The sequence below is a fragment of the Podarcis gaigeae genome (genome assembly GCF_964106915.1).
Source record: "Podarcis gaigeae genome assembly, chromosome: 6".
NCBI classification, from domain to species: Eukaryota; Metazoa; Chordata; class Lepidosauria; order Squamata; family Lacertidae; genus Podarcis; species Podarcis gaigeae.
In genome coordinates, this window is record NC_139682.1 from 55,463,940 (window position 1) to 55,486,202 (window position 22,263).

The 22,263-nt window shown below is 38.3% G+C and overlaps 1 protein-coding gene and 1 long non-coding RNA gene across 6 annotated transcripts in view; one reads left to right on the plus strand and one right to left on the minus strand.

Annotated features, from left to right (window-relative positions):
- The window catches only part of LOC310846287, a 55,837-nt gene extending 42,002 nt beyond the window's left edge, over positions 1-13,835 (plus strand). For all 5 annotated transcript variants that reach the window (XR_014565213.1, XR_014565214.1, XR_014565215.1 and 2 more), the window contains 3 exons: positions 6,125-6,220; positions 10,668-10,731; positions 10,960-13,835. This is a non-coding gene — a long non-coding RNA (uncharacterized lncRNA). The remainder of the gene's footprint in view (positions 1-6,124; positions 6,221-10,667; positions 10,732-10,959) is intronic.
- The window catches only part of FAF1 (Fas associated factor 1), a 165,691-nt gene that overhangs the window by 1,550 nt on the left and 141,878 nt on the right, over positions 1-22,263 (minus strand). Inside the window, exons 16-18 of the mRNA XM_083742411.1 lie at positions 19,558-19,638; positions 19,057-19,134; positions 15,496-15,711 (exon numbers count right to left, since the gene is read on the minus strand). Of these exons, the coding sequence (XP_083598537.1) occupies positions 15,496-15,711; positions 19,057-19,134; positions 19,558-19,638 (375 nt within the window). The remainder of the gene's footprint in view (positions 1-15,495; positions 15,712-19,056; positions 19,135-19,557; positions 19,639-22,263) is intronic.

The window sequence follows — 22,263 nt, forward strand, 5'->3', positions numbered from 1 at the left end:
CAATTTGATTTTTCAGCGCATTGCAGAGAGCATGTCACCTATGTACAGTGGAACCTTGGGTTGCGGACGTAATCCACGTCCGCAACCTGCAGCGTTCGCATCCTGAAGCGCCACGTCTGCGCAGGCATGATTTGGCGCTTTTGCGCATGCGGCAAAACCTGGAAGTAACCCGTTCCGGTACTTCCAGGTTTCCCGCAGTTTGCAACCCGAAAACACGTAACCTGAAGCGAACGTAACATGAGGTATGACAGTAATTGACAAATCCATTTCAGCTCACTCCATGCTTAAATTCCATTGACTTTCTTTCCCCAGTAGTGCTTGGATATGATTATGTTTTCCAAGTTTAAAATCTGGGCTTGAAAAGATATATTACTGGAAACTCGACTGCATAATAGGAGAGTGATTTAATTGTTTACCCACACCTGTGAAACCGTACTGTATGATTTACCAAGAATTGCTATCTCGTGAAACACATACATTAGAAACAAGCACAGCTCTACTGCAATATGCATGTACACTTTTCTGTAGAAGTATACAGTATAACTTCCCAGCAATTGCAATTTGAGCTTTTAGGATAGGGTCTCACCTGAAAACATGAAATACATGTTTTGTTAGACCAGATTGCCATTCCCCTCTCTCCCGCTCATACTCTGTATGCAAAACTAGTTTTCACTGGCAGACTGTACATGGGCAGTGAATTGTGGTATGATGAATAACTGCATTGGAATATGTAGCTGCAATCAAAGGCTCAAGCGTGTAACCACATAGGGTGCATTGAAATTTGAAATAAGTAGTAACTGTCTACTGCTCACAAACACAGGGCAATTTTATGTTAGGCATTACTGAACAAATCAAGTTCCAGTAGTTGCTGAAGTCCCGCTTTGTGAACAGAAAAAAGATAGTTCCATACCATTGTTACTTGAGTCTTATTCCTAGTGTTATATCCCACCTTAGCCCTCCATTGGTGTTCTAGCTTTGTTTCAACCGTTTCATTTTTCTGTGTTTTTAAAATTGAATTGATTTTATTTTGTTTGGATGGTTAGTATTTTAAATTCTATACTGCTTGTTGCACTTGGTGACGCTCCGCTGATGGAAGGCATCTGTCAGCAGAACAGGGAGGAAGGGAATTTTCTGGGGGTTGGGGGACCCTCCAAGGCAGATTTCAGATGGAGTGGTGGTCTTTGGGAGGGGAAGGGAGCACCTAACTTTCTATTCCTCCCTGTTCCACTGATGCATGCCTTTTGTCAGCAGAATGACACCAACTAGACTCTACCACATACATAAATATGTCATAACACCATACCATGAATGCTTGAGATTATAAAATGTTTTAAAAGCCCATTAAAAATGATTTGTGATATAGCATTTTCTACAAAGTATTATTTCCAAAGAACATACCACTTAAAATGAATGGGAAGAAACTATCTTAGAAAATATGTTTTATAAAACTACTGTGACTCTGAATTCTGTTTTGCACTTACAGAAGCCTAATAATGAAGCTTTTTGTTTCATATTTAAAGCCTTTAGCATTTCACTGCTACAGTGCTGAACCATTCTTTGGACAAGAGGTACCGTGCACCTGAGAAAAGCAATTTGCTTTCTCTGTTCAGTTCAAGTCTGTATCTAATTAAATCCACTCACTTTCCAAATCCCATAACCCCTTTATTGCAAAAGCAAGGAAAGGTAAGTAGAGTGAGAATGTCTTCTGTGTATCAGGCGAAAACTGGTTTGAAAAGCGAGGCTGGGTTAATGAACACTATCCTCCAGACTGTAACCAGATGGAAACCTATTATTCACTTGAGTGTAATTAAGGATGCACATCCTAATCGGAACTCTTGGGTTTACAAACTCAAGTTACCCTTAATAACAACTATCAACGATGTCCTTTTCTCAAGTGTTTTCAACTTTGGAGGTTAGCTGAGTACCTGTGCTAAGAAGAGGTTTGCTGCGTTTCACCCTTGATTTCAGTGTGCCTGCTGGTTTTTTAATTCACCTAGGGACTGCAGAGTTTGCAAATGTTTACACCATTACCCAATTAACTAACAATATGGCTCCTACATCTGTCAACAAACAAAGCTGTTGTTGCTTTGTTTTAGCTGCTTGGCATTTTCTGTTCATATGGGTCGCCATTGTACTTAATTATCACGCCAGATCCCGTCTGCAGCATTTACTTTGTTATTTGTAGTATGTAAATATGTTGCTTTAGCATGGAAAACAGAAGCTTTATTATCACTCCTCTGACCAAAAGATAGGCTTTAGATGGCAAGCAAAAAACCTGAAAGCAGCAACAACTGAAAGGAAAATTAGAAACAAGTTATCTCTGGGCATATTCAGGCAGTACTTTCCTCCCGAAATTGTATCCAGGATGACAGCAAGAACCCTCTTCACGAACATGGTCTTCTTCCCTCCCATGCCCTCTTCACCACTTTCTGATACCTGATACCGTGTGTGTGTGTGTGTGTGTGTGTGTGTGTGTGTACTTCTGATCTGACGCCCTGCAAAGTTATTTTTACATTCTCTGTTGGCAAACAAGTAAATCAAACACCATAATTTATCCCACACTTCTATGTCCTGAAAATTACCATAAGTTCAATACTACCACATTTCTCCTGAAGGCTCAAATATTTACATCAAAAGCCATTTCCTAATATTGGGGACATCCCTAAAATGGCTTGTATTTCTGCCTACAGTTCAACCTCAGTTAGCAGTGAGCCACTGGGATTCATTATTAGCCAATTAGATATGACCACCTGCAGCTTGTCCAAAGACCTCATCTTAGTAGAGTCAATCTTGGGAGAATCATCCTTAAATTTTAAATTTCTCTTATTAGTCCCTGGCTTTCCTAGGGCACTTGAAGGGTTGTCATGCATGGTCTTTTCCTCTTGACTGTGGATTTGGCTGTAACCTTCACAATCTCCCTCTTCATCCAAGAAACTTTGTTGTATGGGCAGTATATTTAGCTCAGTGACCAGGAATGAAGGGGTTTCTAGTGCAACAACAGCTGGGGACCCCAGTTTGAGAAACATTGAGGCTGATGGTTAAATAGTATTTATATATAAATAAGAATTACTCAAATAGTAGACATGTAAATGTATTCAATAACTTAAGAGTACAATATACTATCAACTAAAGTAACTAAAATTATCCCGGTTCTTATCATTCCATTGCATCATATATTGTAAGAAGGGAACACGGGTGGCGCTGTGGTCTAAACCATGACAGGGTGAGCTCCCGTTGCTCTGTCCCAGCTTCTGCCAACCTAGCAGTTTGAAAGCATACCAGTGCGAGAAGATAGATAGGTACCGTTGTGTCAGAAAGGTAAATGGCATTTCTGTGTGCTCTGGCTTCTGTCACGGTGTTAGGTTGTGCAAGAAACTGTTTAGTCATGCTGGTCACATGACCCGGAAAGCTCTCTGTGGTCGAAAGCCGGCTCCCTTGGCCTGAAGCGAGATGAGCGCTGCACCCCATAGTAATTTTGACTGGACTTACTGCCCAAGGGTTATTTACCTTTACCTTACCTATATTGTAAGATGCTGGTAAACATTTGCATTGAAGGAAAAAAATCAATAGAAAGAAAGAAAGTTCTGAATCATACCGGAATTGCTAGGAGAATAGTAGCTGATATACTCTGTGGTCCACCCCCATTGTTGGGCAGATAATAACCAGCAAAATATGGCTCCCTATGTTAAAGCTCTGTTCCAATTTGAAGCACCATACCTCTGGGTAATAATGGGACACGGGTGGCGCTGTGGGTTAAACCACAGAGCCTAGGCATTGCTGATCAGAAGGTTGGCAGTTCGAATCCCCACAACGGGGTGAGCTCCCGTTGCTCGGTCCCTGCTCCTGCCAACCTAGCAGTTCGAAAGCATGTCAAAGTGCAAGTAGATAAATAGGTACCGCTCCGGCGGGAAGGTAAATGGCGTTTCCGTGCACTGCTCTGGTTCGCCAGAAGCGGCTTCGTCATGCTGGGCGCATGACCCGGAAGCTATACGCCGGCTCCCTCAGCCAATAAAGCGAGATGAGCATGGCAACCCCAGAGTCAGTCACGACTGGACCTAATGGTCAGGGGTCCCTTTACCTTTACCTCTGGGTAATGCTATTTAGGCTACAATGGCTGAAACAGTAATACCATTAGAAGCCAATAGAAAGTCTCCAGTCACTTTCAGTGGACTGTGGACAGGATCCACAGTGTTTTCTTGGGTTGGGGTTATTTAGGTTTTTATATATATATTAAATTTTTTTATCTTTATTTCGGCTCTTGTGATTTATATGGAAATTGTTCAATTTGGTTGTGTACTTTTGATGTTTTCTTTATTGTTTATTACTGCTTTTGTTATGTTTGTATGTTTTAAGTCACCGAGAGCATGGTTTGAACTTCGGGAAGGCAACGTACAAATAAATGATTGATTGATTGACTGAATGACTGATTGTTTTTCTAGGGCTTCTATCAGTATAGTGGATTTGTATTCAAATACATTTCTTGATAGAGCTCATCCTCTCCAAACCCCTATTTACATATTCACCTGAGCTGACCTGCACATAACACCAAATGCTCACACTCTATACAACAGCAATTTACTGCTTCCTACATACAGCTCCTTATGCACACTGACCCAGGAGAAAAATGTAAAGTGAAATAATGGCAAGCAGCCTAGTCAGGTCATTTAAAGTAATGATAGGAATATACAACTATTGTAAGTCAAACATGAGTAACAAGGATCATACTCATTACTTTCGTTCACGCCCTAGAACAGGATTCTGTTCTCAAGCAGGCAAACTTCCTTTGCCATTTACACATGCTTGAATTACTCTGGTGAATCTAGTGGACAAAGAATCCTTTAACTTTCCTTCCTAATCCCCCTTATCAAGGTGTAAGTGCTGTGAAAATCACTTAAATGCACACCTGGTGGAGGACAAAATCTTTTTCAAAATCTGTATTATCTCAGTATGACACAAACGAGAACAGTCAATTCATTCTGTCTGATAAAATAATAATCTCTACGTATACTAGGATTCTGTAATTAAGAGCTTCAAACAAGGATCCAAATAAACACACACTTTGAAGAGGTGCAATTTGATCTGATTTAGCAACACTCATCTGCCAATGGTTTTTATTGGCACTGTGCAATGTCCAAGAATAATGGGAAAAGAAATATATAATGTGTACTTTAATAAAAATGGGTTATTTTTTTTAACAATGTTGGTCATAATACAACACTTTAAAACAACTGGGTTATTCAAATTGAATGTGTGTGTGAATTTTAAGACTAGGAATCACATAAGTCTATGACCAATCTTCTACGTAATTAAAAATAGATATTAAAGTACTTCAGTACAGTTACATCTTGAGGAAATTTGATTAAGACAGCCCTTCCTTTAGAAAAAATATTTACGGTTAGGAAAATCATTACTGTAGCCTGCCCTGGTGAAGGGCAGGTAATAACAATAAAAATGGTTTGCATCACTTTGATATTATCTAAAATAGTCTCCAAAGGTTTGTATTGTTTTATATAAGGACATGTTCTAAAATGTTTTTACACTTTTTTGTTTTATGGTTGTCAACTGTTTTGTTTTATAAAATAGTTGTATATTTTATTATGCAGTAAAGAGGGCACAAGAAATCAAATAAATAAATGCAGATTCTTTACAATACCCTCACCCTCAACCTGGTGACCACCGAAGATTTTTGACTCACAAGTCCCACCAGCCCTAGCCAGCATAGGCAATGGTCATGGAGATGCTAGCGATAGTCATGGAGGGCACCAGGTTGGGGAAGTCTAGTTTACAACAGTGCTACCAGAAATGATGTAAAGGGACATTTTTAAAATACTGTTTAGGAAAGAAGAAGTTGCATATTTTCAACATGAATGTTCTTTAAAAATTGTTTTTGATGGTTTTTTATTTGTCGCCTTGGGCTTCTTTGGGGAAGAAGGGGGTGGGATAAAAATCTATTAAAAAGCAGTCCACTAAGACCTGTCAGTCTTGCAGATGTGTGAGCTAAGTTGTGCAAATGGGGTTTTTTTTGGCAAAAAATTACAAGCATGGGTCATAGAAAAGGATTTATGAGGAATAAACAAGGTTCAGGAGAAATTATAGCACATTTGCTCTATTCCTTATTTTACAGGGTCTAATTGGACATGTCCTGAAATTGCTATGCTAAATGGCATCCAGGCGGATTTTTGCTGAATTGGCAAAATGTCCAGGAAAACCTGGATGTATGGTAAGTGGAGCTATTTTAAAATAATAATAATCAGGGAAAATAAAAGGAAAGCCCCAAAATGATATTTTGGGGGGGGATGTTCCCCTCGAAAGCTCAGCAACTTTGTCTGGATTTTCACCTTTGGGAATATGGCAACCCTAATATAAGGAGTGAGGTATGGTGCAGAGGAATCTCACCAAACACATGATGGTCAATAGAGGAGTAAAGCCAGGCTGCCTATTCACACCTATCCTACATAAATGACATCTAAACACATGACATAGTCCATAGACTGGAAACCTAGGTTGCATGCACCCCTGCAACACATGAGAGAAACATTTGAATCAATGTATGCAAATAGCTTGGTACTGCTGTGTTTTACTCACCTAGGCTTGAAGAAATTTCTTAAAAGGTTTATAATTTTTAATTTAGGGTGTTTTAATGCTCTGATGGAATTTCTATTATGTATTTTAATTATGGATAGATTTTATAGTTGCAAACTACTTAAAGGCCATTTTGGCACATGTAGAAATCTAGAAGAACAGAAGGTTTCCCCTCTATTTTGGGCTCTTCTAGAACACCTATAGATTATGCCTTCTGGATAGTATATACCTATCTCCCAATGGATTTGTATCTGGAATTTGAAACAGGTGGAAATGTCCTTTATGTGACTGAAATGTCCTTTATGTGATGGTCCAAGGGAAAATTCCTTTAAACATTTTGTCTTGTTTAACAACCTATTCAGATGAAGAGACTGTTTGTTTTCTGTTACAAGATATCTACCCATTTGCGACAAACAGAACAACAATGTAAGCATTAGCGACAAGACAAAATGGAAAGAACCAAAGTAGCCTCATATGAGATTTAAGAGGGTTTTTTTTCCAGTTTCTTGAAAACTGGGACTTTTCATAGTATTTGGAGGAAATATTTAGTAGAATTATACAGTGTTTCAACTTTTATTATCCATCTATTTTATTGTTCATCTTTATTCTTTTATCACCCTGAGCTCCTTTGGGGAGGAAGCTTGGAATATTAATTTAACCAAAAGAATATGTTTATGTGTTGGAAACTTTACACTGGCCCTTCATTTTTACAGTTGTCAAGGACAACAGCTGGCACAATGATTTTGCTGAGGAATGTTGATAATGATGACGACAACTGTGAATTTTGAGGGCTTCTAAAATGGAATCTAGTGTAACATTTTCCTCTGTGGGTTGCTAAAGGTCAGTACACTATACACTCACTTTATAGGCTTATGAATTATTTCAGTTCAACAATTAACATATATGCATTGTAAGATGCTAAGAAAATATTTTATTCCCTCAATTTTCTGAGCATGAGCATATCTGAAGCCATAAGTGAAAGTACCTGTGCTGAACTATGAAAAAAGCTCTATATGAATGAATTTTCAAACCAAACAAGTTTGAGACACAGAGGACTAAATATAGATTGTATGCTAAGAAGGGACTGGCCTTTAATTTGAATGCACATTTCTAGTTAGCAATGTAGGGAGGTGTTTCTAAAACATTTAGAATGGTGAACAGAAGATGTGCAGATGCTACAATATGACTGACTGATATACAGATTAAATCAATAACATGTATACAAAAATGCAGTGGCAATTTACAGATTCTTACAGAGTTCTGGCAGTGCAAACCCCATCGGAATGAACAGGGCTAGAGCTGAAGGATCACTTTGAGGATCAGAGCCTTATTAAGATGCATTTACTTGTCCAATTACCAAAACAGCAGGAGATCATTAAATTTTCTAGTTAGCAGACACAGCAATGTTAATATCTTAATGTTGCCAAGGCTATTTCTTGGCATTTTGCTACTACACTTTCTTTCTTCTAGCAAAAATTCATAAAATAAAAGCTAAATAAATAACACATACGCACACACCCCAAGATTGTTTAACAGGTGACCCAAAGAGGCAACTTCCCCCGGCACCGTCTGAGAATGATCAGACAACACACTAATCAAATAAAGTTTGAAACCAGTTGAGAGAAAGGACCATAGTGAAAATTGGGGGTGGGTGGAAGAGAGAAGAGACTGGTGGTGCATTTGAACAGAATACTTTCATCTTATAGACAGCTGTATGTAGTGTTCAACATGTTTAGTTGGTCATTTTCTGAGAAACAAACTGTCAAATTAAGATGCCTACTGAGTATTTAGCGCTCAGCTTAGACTATTCAATATTTCTTTTCAGCTCTAGAAGCAATTTAGAAAAAGGTGGCAGGTTGCAATCATATACTCACTCATTGGAACGTATTTCTGTGTAGACATATATTATGAAAAGTGTCAATATAGAAGAGGGAGATTTGTCTTTATCATGTTACTAAAAGTATGTCTGCGATCATTGGCAGTGGGTTCGAGACAGAATAAAGGAAAACTTTTTTCCATAAATGTATGGAAATTACTAATGCAAGTTGTTATTCTGGCTGCTAACATAGATGGATTTTTAAAAAAGAATTATCAACAAAATTATGGAAACTAGATCAATGACAATTAGTCATGAAAGCATAAACAAAAACAAATTGTGCATGGTCAACAGCAGTAAGCATTCGAATATCAAATATTAGAGACAAATAACAGCATAGTCGTTCCTTCCATAGGTATCCTGATGGCTACTGTGGATAGTAGACTAATTCAGAAATACACAATTCCTGTATTCAGAAATATGATACACATTGCAATATAGCTTCTTGCTTGCAACATCAAGCTCCCCTCTCTAGTGCATAAACTGTACAAAACAACACCAACACCTGCTTCTTACCAAAAAGAAAACCAAGGAAAGGGAAGAAGGGTGAAGGCGGAAGTGTTTTTAATCTTTAACCTGTATTTTATAGTCATGCCATTGCTAGACACAATCTGGCTCTAAACCAGCCTAAATCCTTCTCTTGAGTGGATGAACTATATTATTTCAGTCAGATTAAATTTATTTTAACTACTCCTTTGTAAGGGAGGAAAGAGAGATAGTTACCCCCCCTTCTTGTTTATTTAAACTGCTGTTGGAATTGACTAATTAAAGGGATTTTTAAAAGCATAATACTCTAAACAGAGCAAACTGGTTCTGAATTATTAAGCAACATTTTAGATGCATTTGAATAACCTTAAGTGACTTAACTGCCACCTGATCCTAAGCTACAGCTCAGATAAATAAATGTGAAATACTGTAGACGTCCTAGCTTACTAAGGCTTCCAGATACAGTAAATAAAGAGCTTAAGTCCCCAGTACACAGTCCGTAAAAGACATACTCTCTGATAAATGGAGTTCACTGATGTACTTTTAAAGAGGAAATGCAGGGCAGGAAAAAAAACAGGGTTTAATTTTTATTACAAAGGAAAATTGCAGGTGCAGGCTGTTAAGACATGCCAGAGAGCTCTTGGGAGATGTGAAGAAGCCTTGTCTGTGTTTCAAATGCCATACAAAAACCCAGTGTCATAACCTCTCTTGAGTGGTCAACTCCACCTCTCTTGAGTTGTCACCTTGGCAATAAAAGGATATCATTTCTCACAGGCAAAAGAAACAGTCAAACATTATCTTTATTAGAGCCAACTAAAAGGTCACAAAAAGTGATCAAGCTTTCAAGTTTTCGATGGCTTGCTCACTTCTCTAAGATCTTTTAGTTGGTCCTCATAAAGATATACTGCACTGTTCCTTTTGGATTATTTTTTTTAATGGGCGAACATGGCTTTCTACAATTTCCTTCTGCTTTGGAGATTTCCTAATATATGTGTAATTACATGGAATTGCTGTTCTTCCACTCATTGAAGATCTTTTGACTGACTGATTGATGTTTTTGTAAATGGAAGAGGTGGGAAGGCAATTTTGGTTGGCCTGCCATTCACCCTGCAGCCTCCCATGTCACCTTTCACCTTGTCATAGAGTGCTCAGTCCCTGACTTTCCCTCTGCTAAGTGAGGAAGGTCTGCAGGGTGCTTCTACTCTTCACAAAACCAGGAACTTTGAAACAGATTGTGCAAGACTTTATACTCAAGGTGGTGTACATTGTTCCCCCCTTCCTAAATTAATCCTCACAACCTCCCTGTCAGGTAGGTTAGGCTGAGAGGCAGTGACTGGTCCACCAAGGTCACCCAGTAAGCTAAATGGCAAAGTGGGGATTGGAACACTGATCTCCTGGGTCCTAGTTCAACACCCTAACCATTACACCACACTGGTGCTACTCAACACAGAGAGGGCTGAGGACTGAGGGGAGAACAACAGGTGCAAGCACACTGTAAGAAGCCTTGCAGGCATGCTCCTACCCCCATCCCCACTTTGAGCATACTCATATATAGGTGAATGTTGGAACATGGTCTAGGTGCATTTCTAAGTATGTCTGAGCATTTGAACACATACTTTAAATAAGCGTATAGAGCTGTTAAATACCATCTGAAATGAGGACCAGGCAACGTTAAGACTTCTGTGGAAACAAGCACTGAACTCTCTTCTCTTTTCTCTTTCAGATGCTGGCATCAACTTTGAACCATAACAAATGGTAATGGCAAAGGATGTACAGTGGTACCTCGGGTTAAGTACTTAATTCATTCCGGAGGTCCGTTCTTAACCTGAAACTGTTCTTAACCTGAAGCACCACGTTAGCTAATGGGGCCTCCTGTTGCTGCCGCGCCGCCGGAGCACAATTTCTGTTCTCATCCTGAAGCAAAGTTCTTAACTTGAAGCACTATTTATGGGTTAGCGGAGTCTGTAACCTGAAGCGTATGTAACCCAAGGTACTACTATACAAGTATTGCACAGCATTCTAATGCTCTTTAACCTTGTTATACAGTTGCAAACAACTCCAAGTTGTTAATGATTTCAAAATGCAGTTGTAAGCATTTATTGTATATTTTTATTGAGTCAGAGAGTAACGAGGAGTTGGCTCAACCCTCTACACCAATGCAGGTAATACCTATCATCATAGTGCCTTTCCCATTTTAGGTGCTTTGGGATGTCACTGATATTTTAAAAGCTACAAGTTATCTCTAGAATAAGTTAATCTTTGTATTTACTGTAGAAGTTTGTATTTACAGTAGGGTTATGATACTGACTTTGTCAGCCAAGGATATATGTCAAAGTGACTGGAATGTACAAGAAGGAATTAATGGATTCATATTTACTGGAGACGTGAACCTATTTCAATATTTATTGGGATACCTAGACTGGTGGCTTTACTCATATTTTGCCACTGACAAACCATTTTGTCAAAGCAGTGTGCTGTATTCTGAGCCACTTCAAAGTTTCCATAATTTGAGATGTCAAGAAGAGCAATATTACATCTCATTTTTGGGCATGCTGAATTTGCACAATTCTTAATCAATGTGATTTGAAATCTATTGCTAAGGACAACTGGACCAATGCTGCACTAATCCGGTCTACTACTGAGGCAACTGGACTAATGCCAATTTTGTTGCACTCGTCAACAATCAAACTATCACAGCATGCTAAGGCAAGTGACTGTTTAATCCAACCAAGTAAAAAAGCAGGGGCAGGCTTCTTCATACTTGCCCCTCTATTTGAAGTGGTGGCAAAGGGAGTGATTCTGTGATGTCATTATACAGCCAAATCTCATTGGCTAAACGGTACAGTAATGCCATCACTCTAAGAACATATTCTCTGAATGGCTGGGTGTTTGTATGTGTATGTGAATGAGTGACAGAGTGAGTGAGTGAGTGAGTGACAGAGATTCTGTGAATATTCTTCCTGCTCAAAGTTTCTCTTTTGCATAGAAAACATCAAAGCCATCTAAATTACTGAACACTTCTACTACCTTAAGCTACTACTATCCTGTTTGCCCTGTTGCTGCAGATCCCTCTGCTTATGCCCCAGTAACTGCAGCATATTGCACTGACGGTGTAAGTTAAATCAACTCACACACTATCTGGGGCAAAGCTAAAGTGGCTGCCTAAGGACATTATCTTCTGTATTTTTTCAGGGTAGATCATGAGCAGATACTACTTGCAACAAGTCCCCTTTAACCTTTCAGAATCGGTTAAATAAATACTTGATTATGACATTACAGAGTCAGAATTAAACTAAGAGTACTAATGGGACTTAAGAATGTTGCAGGTTATAACTTTGAATAAAAAGTTATACCATTTGATGGCATTCTTCCTTCCACAGTGTCACAGAGATCTAACTCAATAGAATACTATTCTTAAAATTAAAAAAAGCAAAGGCTACTTTCTGAAGGCAATTGCTTTTGTGTGAGGTGGTAACACTGTTCTTAAAGCGTAAGAAAACTGTTAGAGAAGAAGATCTTTAGGTATTTAGAGAAGCATCACGCTTTAGATGTAAAATCTTTGCTTCAGCTTTTTTCAAGGAAGGAAGAAGATCTGTAACATGGCAGCCATCTCTGAATGGTTTTTTCCACTTTGGTTCCACTGAAAATGAGATTACATGCTTGGATGGGGATAAACCTAATTAGCGGATAATGGGATTCTTTCACAGACATTTTATACTATCTACAAGAGTTGACTCATCTGCATTATTACACGTTTCTTTGCTGTTTTGAGGGGGGAAATCCTGTAAAACAAAGGCAACAAGCACAAATCTTTCTTTTTGTAGGAATTGTCTCTCATTTTGATCTGCAAATTCCCAATACATAATAAACAGGGCAGAGAAATTAAAACAGAGTTGTATCATTATTTTTGTACTTCAGTATTATTAAGAATTAACACCATCTGGAGCACTTTTCAATGTACAAAGAACTTTACAATTCTTATTCTTATCCTGTCAGGGGATTTCAGTCTAAATATAGTGATACTGTTAGAAGTGCAAAGTTAAGAAGAGGCTTGATCAGACTATGCTAGAAAGACCCTTGAATAAACTGAATGGGGATGGACTCAAATTTGAAAAAACACTTCCATAGACGTTAAGCTCAAGTTCACTTTTTCAGACTTCATAGACCCAGCGGTTTGCTTGAGTACTAAAAAGCACTGGCTTTGTATGTAAGGTTAATAACTGTAGCTATATGTTTGTTTAAAATATATTGCCTTTGATCATGAGATAAGAGGGGAGGAGGACTCTCTCCCATGCTGTTCTGGAGGGTCTCGCACTGTTGTGCACTGCCCTGAGCCATAGCTGTCAACTTCCCCCCTTTTTTAAGGGAAATCCTATTCGGAATAAGGGAATTTCCCTTTTTAAAAAAGGGAAACTTTGACAGCTATGCCTGAAGTCTGATATGATGAAGGGTGACATAATCAGGTTTTAAAAAATAATTAGAAACCCTGTTGCCTGCTCTAGACCGTCAGGATAAAGCGAATAAACAAATAAATAAATATACAACAACACTGATTAGAAATTAGTTGCTCAAGGCTGTTCTACAGCAAGCAGGTGTTTCATAACATTTAAGAAATGGTTAACATTTACAATTCCTTAATCATACAGCATCTTATGTGATTAGTCCTGGAGTGTACTCAGCTCCATATAAAAGCCTATTATAGTCAAATGGCCTAGCATTTTGCAGGAAGAGCTCAGAGTGTAAAGGATGAGACCATTAACTTTATAATTAAAAGGAACTACCTGATGCTACATTACAACTGCTGATCACTATCATCCAGACTGTCAAAAAAGAGTATTCAATACTTAATTAGACAGCTGTTCCATAGGATTACAAATTCTCATATTTAAAAGCAGCAGCACAGAAGCACCTTAAGTAGTAATAGGAGAACCTTCTTCAGGAACATGCTGTGGAAGGACTTTGAAGAAGAGTTTAAAGCTCTTGCTAGAGCATTGATAAACAGCAGTGTGAAAAGCTAGGGAAACTTTGGAAAGTCTCTTAGCTGGAATGCGGGCTAAATGATGGGAACACAGAGGATTCCAAACCAAAACCATTACAAATTCTAATGTCTGCAATAATTTCTGCTCATTTAGAAAATTTGTATCTTGTTTTATTATTCTGAAAACTTTGTTCTGACTTCAGAATGGGTATGAGGTTTCCCCACAAATTTAAAAATTTCTGTCTCATGGTGGGTGCTGATGTATTCTTAGGCAAATTATTCAGATTGCATAAGTTTGATTACCAACCCTTTTGCTTTCTAATTGTAGAATAAAAAAAAGGCCCAATGCCACAATAGCTGCCAGCGTCCCACATCCTTAGAAGCATTTAGAAACAGAGTTTCCCAGAAAGTTGTGCCTCCTGAATGTTCTTCAGCCGCAATGAGAAACAAAATGGAAAAAATGCATGTTACTTAGTACAAAATTATAAATCCCCCACAAAGGTTGATTACAGATGCTACAAGTATATGCTAATCCAAAAGTAACGAATGGTTTTTCAGAGTATCTCACTGTAAAAATGGCAGCATAATTCATATTCTTAATGAGAAAACGGTGAGGACAAAATAGAACAGTAACTGACTTCAGTATAGGAATAAGAAAGCAACCAAAGCCTTTTATCCTGATAGCAAATTCACAAATACTACAGAGTAGTAGGCATAACTAACAAGAACTTGTGCATTGCTAGTTGCAAATAGTGGGCTAGCTTAACAATGGCCAGCTTGAAGTTGGCTTGTTTAGCAACTGACCAATATTCATTTTAAACCAGGATCCCTGGCTGGCACACAACACCAGACTGAGATTAATTGAAATGAGAAGATGTATTCCTATGGACTCATAGAACAAGAAGGGGGTGCGGAAAAGCATGAAAGCTATGGTTTAGTGTTATGTGTGAAGCAGCCCAGTGACCTCAGGCAGGCTTATTGCATTTAGGCCATGAACTCATTAGAGAAGAATGCTTATTGCTGCTTCTACAAAAGCAAATATGCAAGCAAGGTAATTCAGTTTGGGCCAAGCTACATGAAAAAAATAACACAATATGGGACTCTGTTAAAGATGTCACACTCTAACCAACAGAGCTATGTTTTCACACAACAACAAATGTTATCCGCTCTCAAGCCAAGTCAAAATGGTAACAAATGACATGGAGTTAAACTGACTTCAGTTTGAAGGAGAATACGGACATTTTAACTATGTGTACACACAAAATACTCAAGAGTAATCAAAGCATGTTAGAAGTGGAGGCAGTCAGTTTTAGTTTGAGATCCATTTTCAAAGACACATTTCTATTTAATTACTCCTATGCTAGGGGAGCATTCACATGAGCAGGCGTGGCAGCTTTTCAGTACTAGAACAAACATAATTTATCCATGCTGTACTATTACGTGCAGATCATTATGCTGCAGACTGATTAGAACACACAACAGTTGTATGTGCTTGAGGTATGCGGAACAACCCATACATTGTAACTTGATAAATAAGCAGAATAGGAATGCCAAAGGAAGTTCTTTTACTTACGTCTCTCCTGGGAAAAGTCCCTAGTAGCTTGAATTCTTCCCAAGGATATCCCTTGGAAGCCACAAAATCAAAGACGACCTGCAGCTTGCTATTGGCAAGGAAACGTCGTTCAAAGAATTCTCCACTAGGTGTTCGGATACGCAGCTTACTCACTGATTCCGGGCTCTCATCTTTTGGCTCTGGAGGCAAAGCCTGCTCTAGAGATAGCCTAATAGCCTGAAGAAAGAAGAAGGACACATAGGTTTTTAGCAACTTTCCCTTTTCTTTCTGTAACTTAGTTACTGAGACTGCCACTGCATTGTATCTGGTTAATTTTAACTCAATGTCCCATCAATGGCTGCTATGGTTGGGAAAGAGAGACGAAGGAACTCCCAAGTGCTTGAAGATGAATCTATTTCAGGCCTAACACATTTTGGAATAAGACTTGGGGGGGGGGCAAGCTTTGAATAGTAATTTTAATTAAATGCATAAACCACTGTAGATTTTTCCTGTTGCAAATTGTCCCAGATGCATTGTCCCAGAAATCAATCTCTTTCAAGCACCTGATTTTGTGGTTGCTTTTCTGCTATGGTCAAAAAGGCCTTCTCTCCAAGATGTGTGACTATGTTCTATTACATTCTGTGAAGCAACTTGTCTTAGGAAATAGGCAACCTCTTACTACATGTTGAAACATTTCCCCAACATCTAGGCTATATATACCGGAAGGAGCGTCTCCACCCCCATCGCTCAGCAAGGTCCTCTTCCGAGGGTCTTCTGCTGGTTCCCTCACTGCGAGAAGCGAAGTTACAGGGAACCAGGCAGAGGGCCTTTTCGGTGGTGGCGGCCTCCCTGTGGAACACCCTCTCTTCAATTGTCAAGGAGATAAAGAATTACACAACTTTTAGAAGACATCTGAAGGCAGCCCTGTATCGGGAGGTTTTTAACGTTTGATGTTTTTATTATGTTTTTAGATATGCTGTCCAGAGTGGCTGGGAAAGCACAACCAGATGGGTGGGGTATAAATAATAAAATTATTATTATTATCACATCTCTCCTGCACATGTTTGTGGTCAAAATAATGAGATGCACAACTCCTGTGTCCTTTGAGATACTGGACTCACCTCTATTCTGACAATGAGCTGAACCATGTTGATCCTAGGAACCATATACTAATCCTGGGAAGCAGACAGTCTCTCCTTAGTTTTATCACTGAGATTTCATCCTGAGTGAACAAGGCAGCACAGACCCTACAACTCAAGAGAAGTAGCCCATCCAAGCTGCCTACCTGACTTAGAAGGATGATAAAGGATTTATAGTTCAGACTGTAACTTTGGGCCACTGCACCTGGCTCTTTACTCCTAGCTCTTGGTACCTGGCTCTTACTCTGCCAAGAATCAAGGGCTGTCCTGTCCTTATTAAGGTATGACAGTGCTGGAGGTCCTGTTTCCTTTGGCCTGTCCTCCATAAACTTGGCTAGAGTGAAGTAGCAGGAGAAAAATGCTTTTCTCTTATTTATTTCTAATTTTAAGCATGCAAAAAGCCCCATTTTTGGAAAGCAAATTCTTCTCCAAGTATTCAGGTTGACATCTTGTGTCAGAAGAACTTCCTTTCCACACTGCAGTTCTATGATGTATATTTCAATATCACATCCATCTTTATTCATTTCTTAATAACAGCTCAGAAAACAACTAATTAAAATAAATCCTCCTCTTATAACACATTATTAAACCTATAGTTTACTGCATAGTGGTGATAGGTAATTTAATTGTTGGGCAGAAAGAGCTTAGGGAATTTTGATTGAGGGAATAATTGTCAAGTGCCAAATTGCTTTTTAAAGCATAAAATCAAAACCATTAAATATTTAGACTAATTAATTAATTAATTAAAATCCTGTAACCGTCTCACAGGCAAAATGCTTGACCAGATAACACAATAAATACACAAGACCAGATAATGCAAAAAACACCTGAACTCTTTACAATGAAACCTGCAATAAAATTATCTGAACAATGATTTGAGTAATCCTATATACACACTTACTCTGGGAGCAAGTCCCATTGAATTCAGTGGGGCTAATTTCTGAGCAGACATGTACAAGATAACACCGTTAAGTTTACTGATGTGAAGCTGCTTTTCAGGTATACACTAAGAGTGCAATCATATACATGCTTATTCAAAAGTTAGCCTCAGTGAGTTCAGTGGGACTTGCTATTTATATAATTTCATTGAAATGAAGCTACTTTGAAGATATGCACTACATTAAACAAACCTTTTATAAATAAATTTGATTTAAAATGCTATTGCTAGATCTTTTAAATGTATGAACTGAGTAATGAAATTCCAATGATTTTAGTCAGCCTTCGGAATGCTCAAGCTTCTTTAGATTCTGCCCAATGGGTTTAGGACTGGGGTGGACAGAAAGTTGAAAAGATATATGAGTGACTGAGATATCAATCATAACGAGAATCAAAGACCAACAGGACAAAGCATGAATCCAAGCACTTTGGCTTGTGCAAGGCAGCCCTCTCAAATTCTGCCCAATTCCAGCGTCCTACTGGAACCCCCTTGTACCCTCTTCCATTCATTTCATAGGGTCACTGAACTATCAGGAGCATTATTTGGGGTACGTAGGAAGCTTTAGTGGGGAGGAAGGACCCAAAACACCCTTCTTCAAGAACTGAATTCTGCTTGTGTTTCTGTGGAACCAACCCTTAAAATGTATTTTGGTCTACTGGTTTTTTTAAAAAAGGGGTATTTTTTATTATCTTTGTCCATGTTTTCTACTCAAGCACCTGCTTTTTATCCTTGTGTGTTGACATTTTCCATTGCTGTACAACAGATGCAACATTATTTACTAAACCCAAGCCATTATATCAGAGGAAAACAAACAACAGTAGCTCATTAGAGTTGTTTTCATTGTGCAAACAATACTCAAAGTAACCAGTCTCCAGTACTAAAGCATAAAAATAGCTATTTACAATGGATATTCTACACCACCGGACTAACTTAAAGGACAATGATGCTTAGAGTAAAGTTAACAACTCATGGATCTGCATTTTACTGATTAAAAATATATATTCAGTATGTGAATCGGGTGGATGATTTTTAAATAGACAGGCTAAGCCAAACGTCTGTCAGGTAAGCAAACACTATTGCACAACAAGAGACTGTAGGTAATCCATGCACTTGGACATGGGGAGTGTTAGTAAACAGCATGGCTAACAATGCTTTTGTATTGCTATACAAATATATCTTATTTTATTTTCATTATAGCAATCTGCATTAAATTGAGGAGGCCAGTTGCAGGTTGAAATGAGGACTGGTTCTGCAGCTCTGAGTAAGAAAACAGTTTATAAAAGGCCATTGTATCCGAAAGAAAGGTTATGTAGCACAATAACAGTGCACCTATATAGGCAGTATTTATTTTAGAGAGGGACAGAAGCCATTTTGTGCAAGCAGAGTTTTTTAAATAGAATATACACTGATGGATTTATATTTTTACTTTGACACTGCCATTGTGATTATGTGTGCAAATTAACATAGGGGTGCCACTAACTATATGTTCAAGGTAAAATGTCTCACTTCACGTTCTTCTTCCTGTTCTTTCTTAATCTGCTCCAAACGAAACTGCTCTGCAATTTCTCTCTCTTGTGCTTCTCTCTGCAGAGATGAAATAAACAAGTCACTTCAGATATCATTTATCATTAAGGTAGACTCTCATATTCCAATGGCCCTCATTTTCCTACAAATTACACCATGCAAAATATTGGATGTCCAAACTGGGAATGTTCCACAGTTTTCATGGTTTCTCTCAGAGGAAGGCTGCTTTTGGATTACTAGAAAAAGGAGAAATGCATCACAAGGAGGAAGGGCAAAAGGAGACTCTAATTTGCATAAAATATACATATATTGATGAGTGTGTGTATTGATACAAATTTAGAAATAACACCACTCATGGCTGCCACACTTTCTCAACTAGAGAGTAAGCTTAATATCATAATGTAATTCCTGGTCTCAAAAGAGTTCATAAAAATATGTTAATTCATCACTAAATCACATTCTCTAATATAGAACTGTACACACCTTTGCTCTATCGGCTTCAAGAGAGATTCTGTAAGCTTCATCTTGTTCTCTTTTCACATTCTCTCGGGCCTCACGTTCATCCTGGTATGGGAAAAGGAGGCCAAGAATCAGATTAGGATCCCAAAATTATGTATTACATTTATTCATTCATATACCATCTTTTCTCCATTTGAACTCAAGGTGGGATACTTAGTTCTCCTCCCCACACCCCTGCGATGTAGGTTAGGCGAAGAGACAGTGACTGGTCTCCCAAGTCTTAGTACAGCACTCTAACCGCTACACCACATGGGCTCCTCTATTAGGTGGCAATAATGTTTGGATTAATATCCCAAGTGATTGCTTCTTCCACTGCAGAATGAAGAACTAGAAGAAAGCATCTAGCTTAACAATAAAAACAAAACAAATAAAAAGCCTAATAAACCAAGAAATCATAATCTAAGTAATTAGATTATTATAATGAATTATAATTTTATAATGAATGATTTTAGAATGTTGTTTGTGCTGTACTTTTGTACTGTTTTATTGTTGTTAGCCGCCCTGAGCCCGGCTTCGGCTGGGGAGGGCGGGATATAAATAAAAATTATTATTATTATTATTATTATTATTATTATTATTATTATTATTAAGCTAGGTCACTATGCCATTCAGGTTAGTCACATTATATGGAGTCTGATCCAATGCATGTTTATGCAGAAGTGTGTTCTACTAAATTCAATGGATCTTACTCCCAAAGTAAGTATGCATTGGACAGTAGCCTATTAGAAAATCTGTATATTCAACCTGGGCTCATTTTGTAGGGATCTGAAAAACTATTCAAATTGCAACAGTCTCTTACTAATTTAAATCAACTCTAAAGCAATTGAAGACAGTAGTAGAAACAGAAACAGAACTCTGGGGTAACACAACCCATTGATTTATTTCCATGATGTGGCTACTCTAAATTCCAAATATGGACAAAAATGACAAATAAAGGAATGAGAGGCAAGTTCAGTTTCTGAGGCCAGAAAATAGGCTCTAGCTGATCTAAGCAAGTGTTATCATGCTGCTCGATTCCATCAGATTTCCTCATGGTAAAAATCTCACTGATTCACATATTTAGGGTTAGGAAAGGAACTTTCTTCCCAATCAAAGTGCTTTCGTTGTTGCCTTCCCTAGTACCAACTCTCTTGCTTCAATCACCTGGAGTACATCTGCTCTCTGCCAAGTTTGCACTGCACCATTTGAGTGAAAGGAGCTAGGGAGTGAATAGCCCTGTCTTTGAGCATGAGACATGAGCATGATGACACATGATCCAAATAGCTTAATAACTGATGACCAGTCTTTGTTGCTGCTTTGTATTTGTCAAACACCCCAGCGTTTTAACAGGATTTATCTAGGCAGGAATAAAGGTACTAAATTATTTCACACTAAGGACTACTCCTGCCTTGATAAGACTCTAAATCACCACTTAAAATTAGTGGGTTATTAAAAATTATTTTTTGGCAAATATGTATTTGTGACATAAATAAAGCCAGCAATGCTTCACTTTTGTAACAATACAGCTGATGACGATGATTTCACAGCTTTAAATAAATTGTATTTGAAATCCAGCTGAATAATTTGAAGAATGAAGAATAATTTGAATGAAGGCTGCCCTTCATTCTTATAGATAAAAGGGCTGTAGACAGTAGGCATAAATAAAATTAAACATTGCTGTATCAATACAGTATCATACATAAAATAAGGCAACCATTTTCAAAAAAGAATTAGACACAATGAAACTCACTCAGAGCAGACTAAATGGCTTTCAAGACTAGCTTCCAAATTCCTTGGCAAACAATTATATTTTGACATGGCATACAGACTACAGTATTATTATAAAGTCAGCACAAGTTAGTGTCCTTTGGAGAAGTATTTCAAAGGTGGGAGAGCACCACAGAGAAGGCTCTCCTCCAAGGTTCTTAAGGCACAGAGTATGTGGGTCCCAAGGCATATATTGCTTTAACAGTAAGCACTAGCACCAAAAAGTGGACTTCAGGTAAAAAGGCAGTCAACATAATCAATGCAATGTAATTCCATCTGGCTGCACCACCTAGCAGCTTCGTTCTGTACCAGTTGAAGCTTCTGAGTAGCTTTCAAGGATAGCACCATGCACAAGCTGAAGTGGCTAAGCATCATCCCTCACCATTGTCTATATGGACTGAGGCTGAAGGGAGCTGGGGTCCCAAGAACACCTGGAAGGCCACAGGTTAGCCACCACTGCATTAGAGTAAACCAAATCAAAGGTTACCAGAGCATGGTTCCTTGTGGCAAGGCTATTCCTGTTCTCAGCTGGCAAACCAGTATGACACTGTATTTTTCCAGTCAGACAGTTTCACGCATTTCCCTTAGGTTTAGTTCTTCTTCTTCTTGGCATTATTTAAACGGGATATGCAAGGGATGTCAGGAATGTAACAATACATTATGCATGACTGCCTCTCTGGGACAAAGGTGTGAAATGGCACAGCTAAACCTCCATTTCAAAGGGAACAGTTTCCTAAGCAGATGTACCTTCTAAATCAAGTTCATGGTTAGACAATGGAAAATTGTTTATCTAAGTAAGAGATTTAACTATCTAAAATATTTGCATAGTTTTTTTAAAAAAAAAATACTATGTTTTAATTAAGATTAATGTTGCATTGCAAAGTAAGCAATCCGCAGTACCGGACTTCATTAGTGTGAGATTAC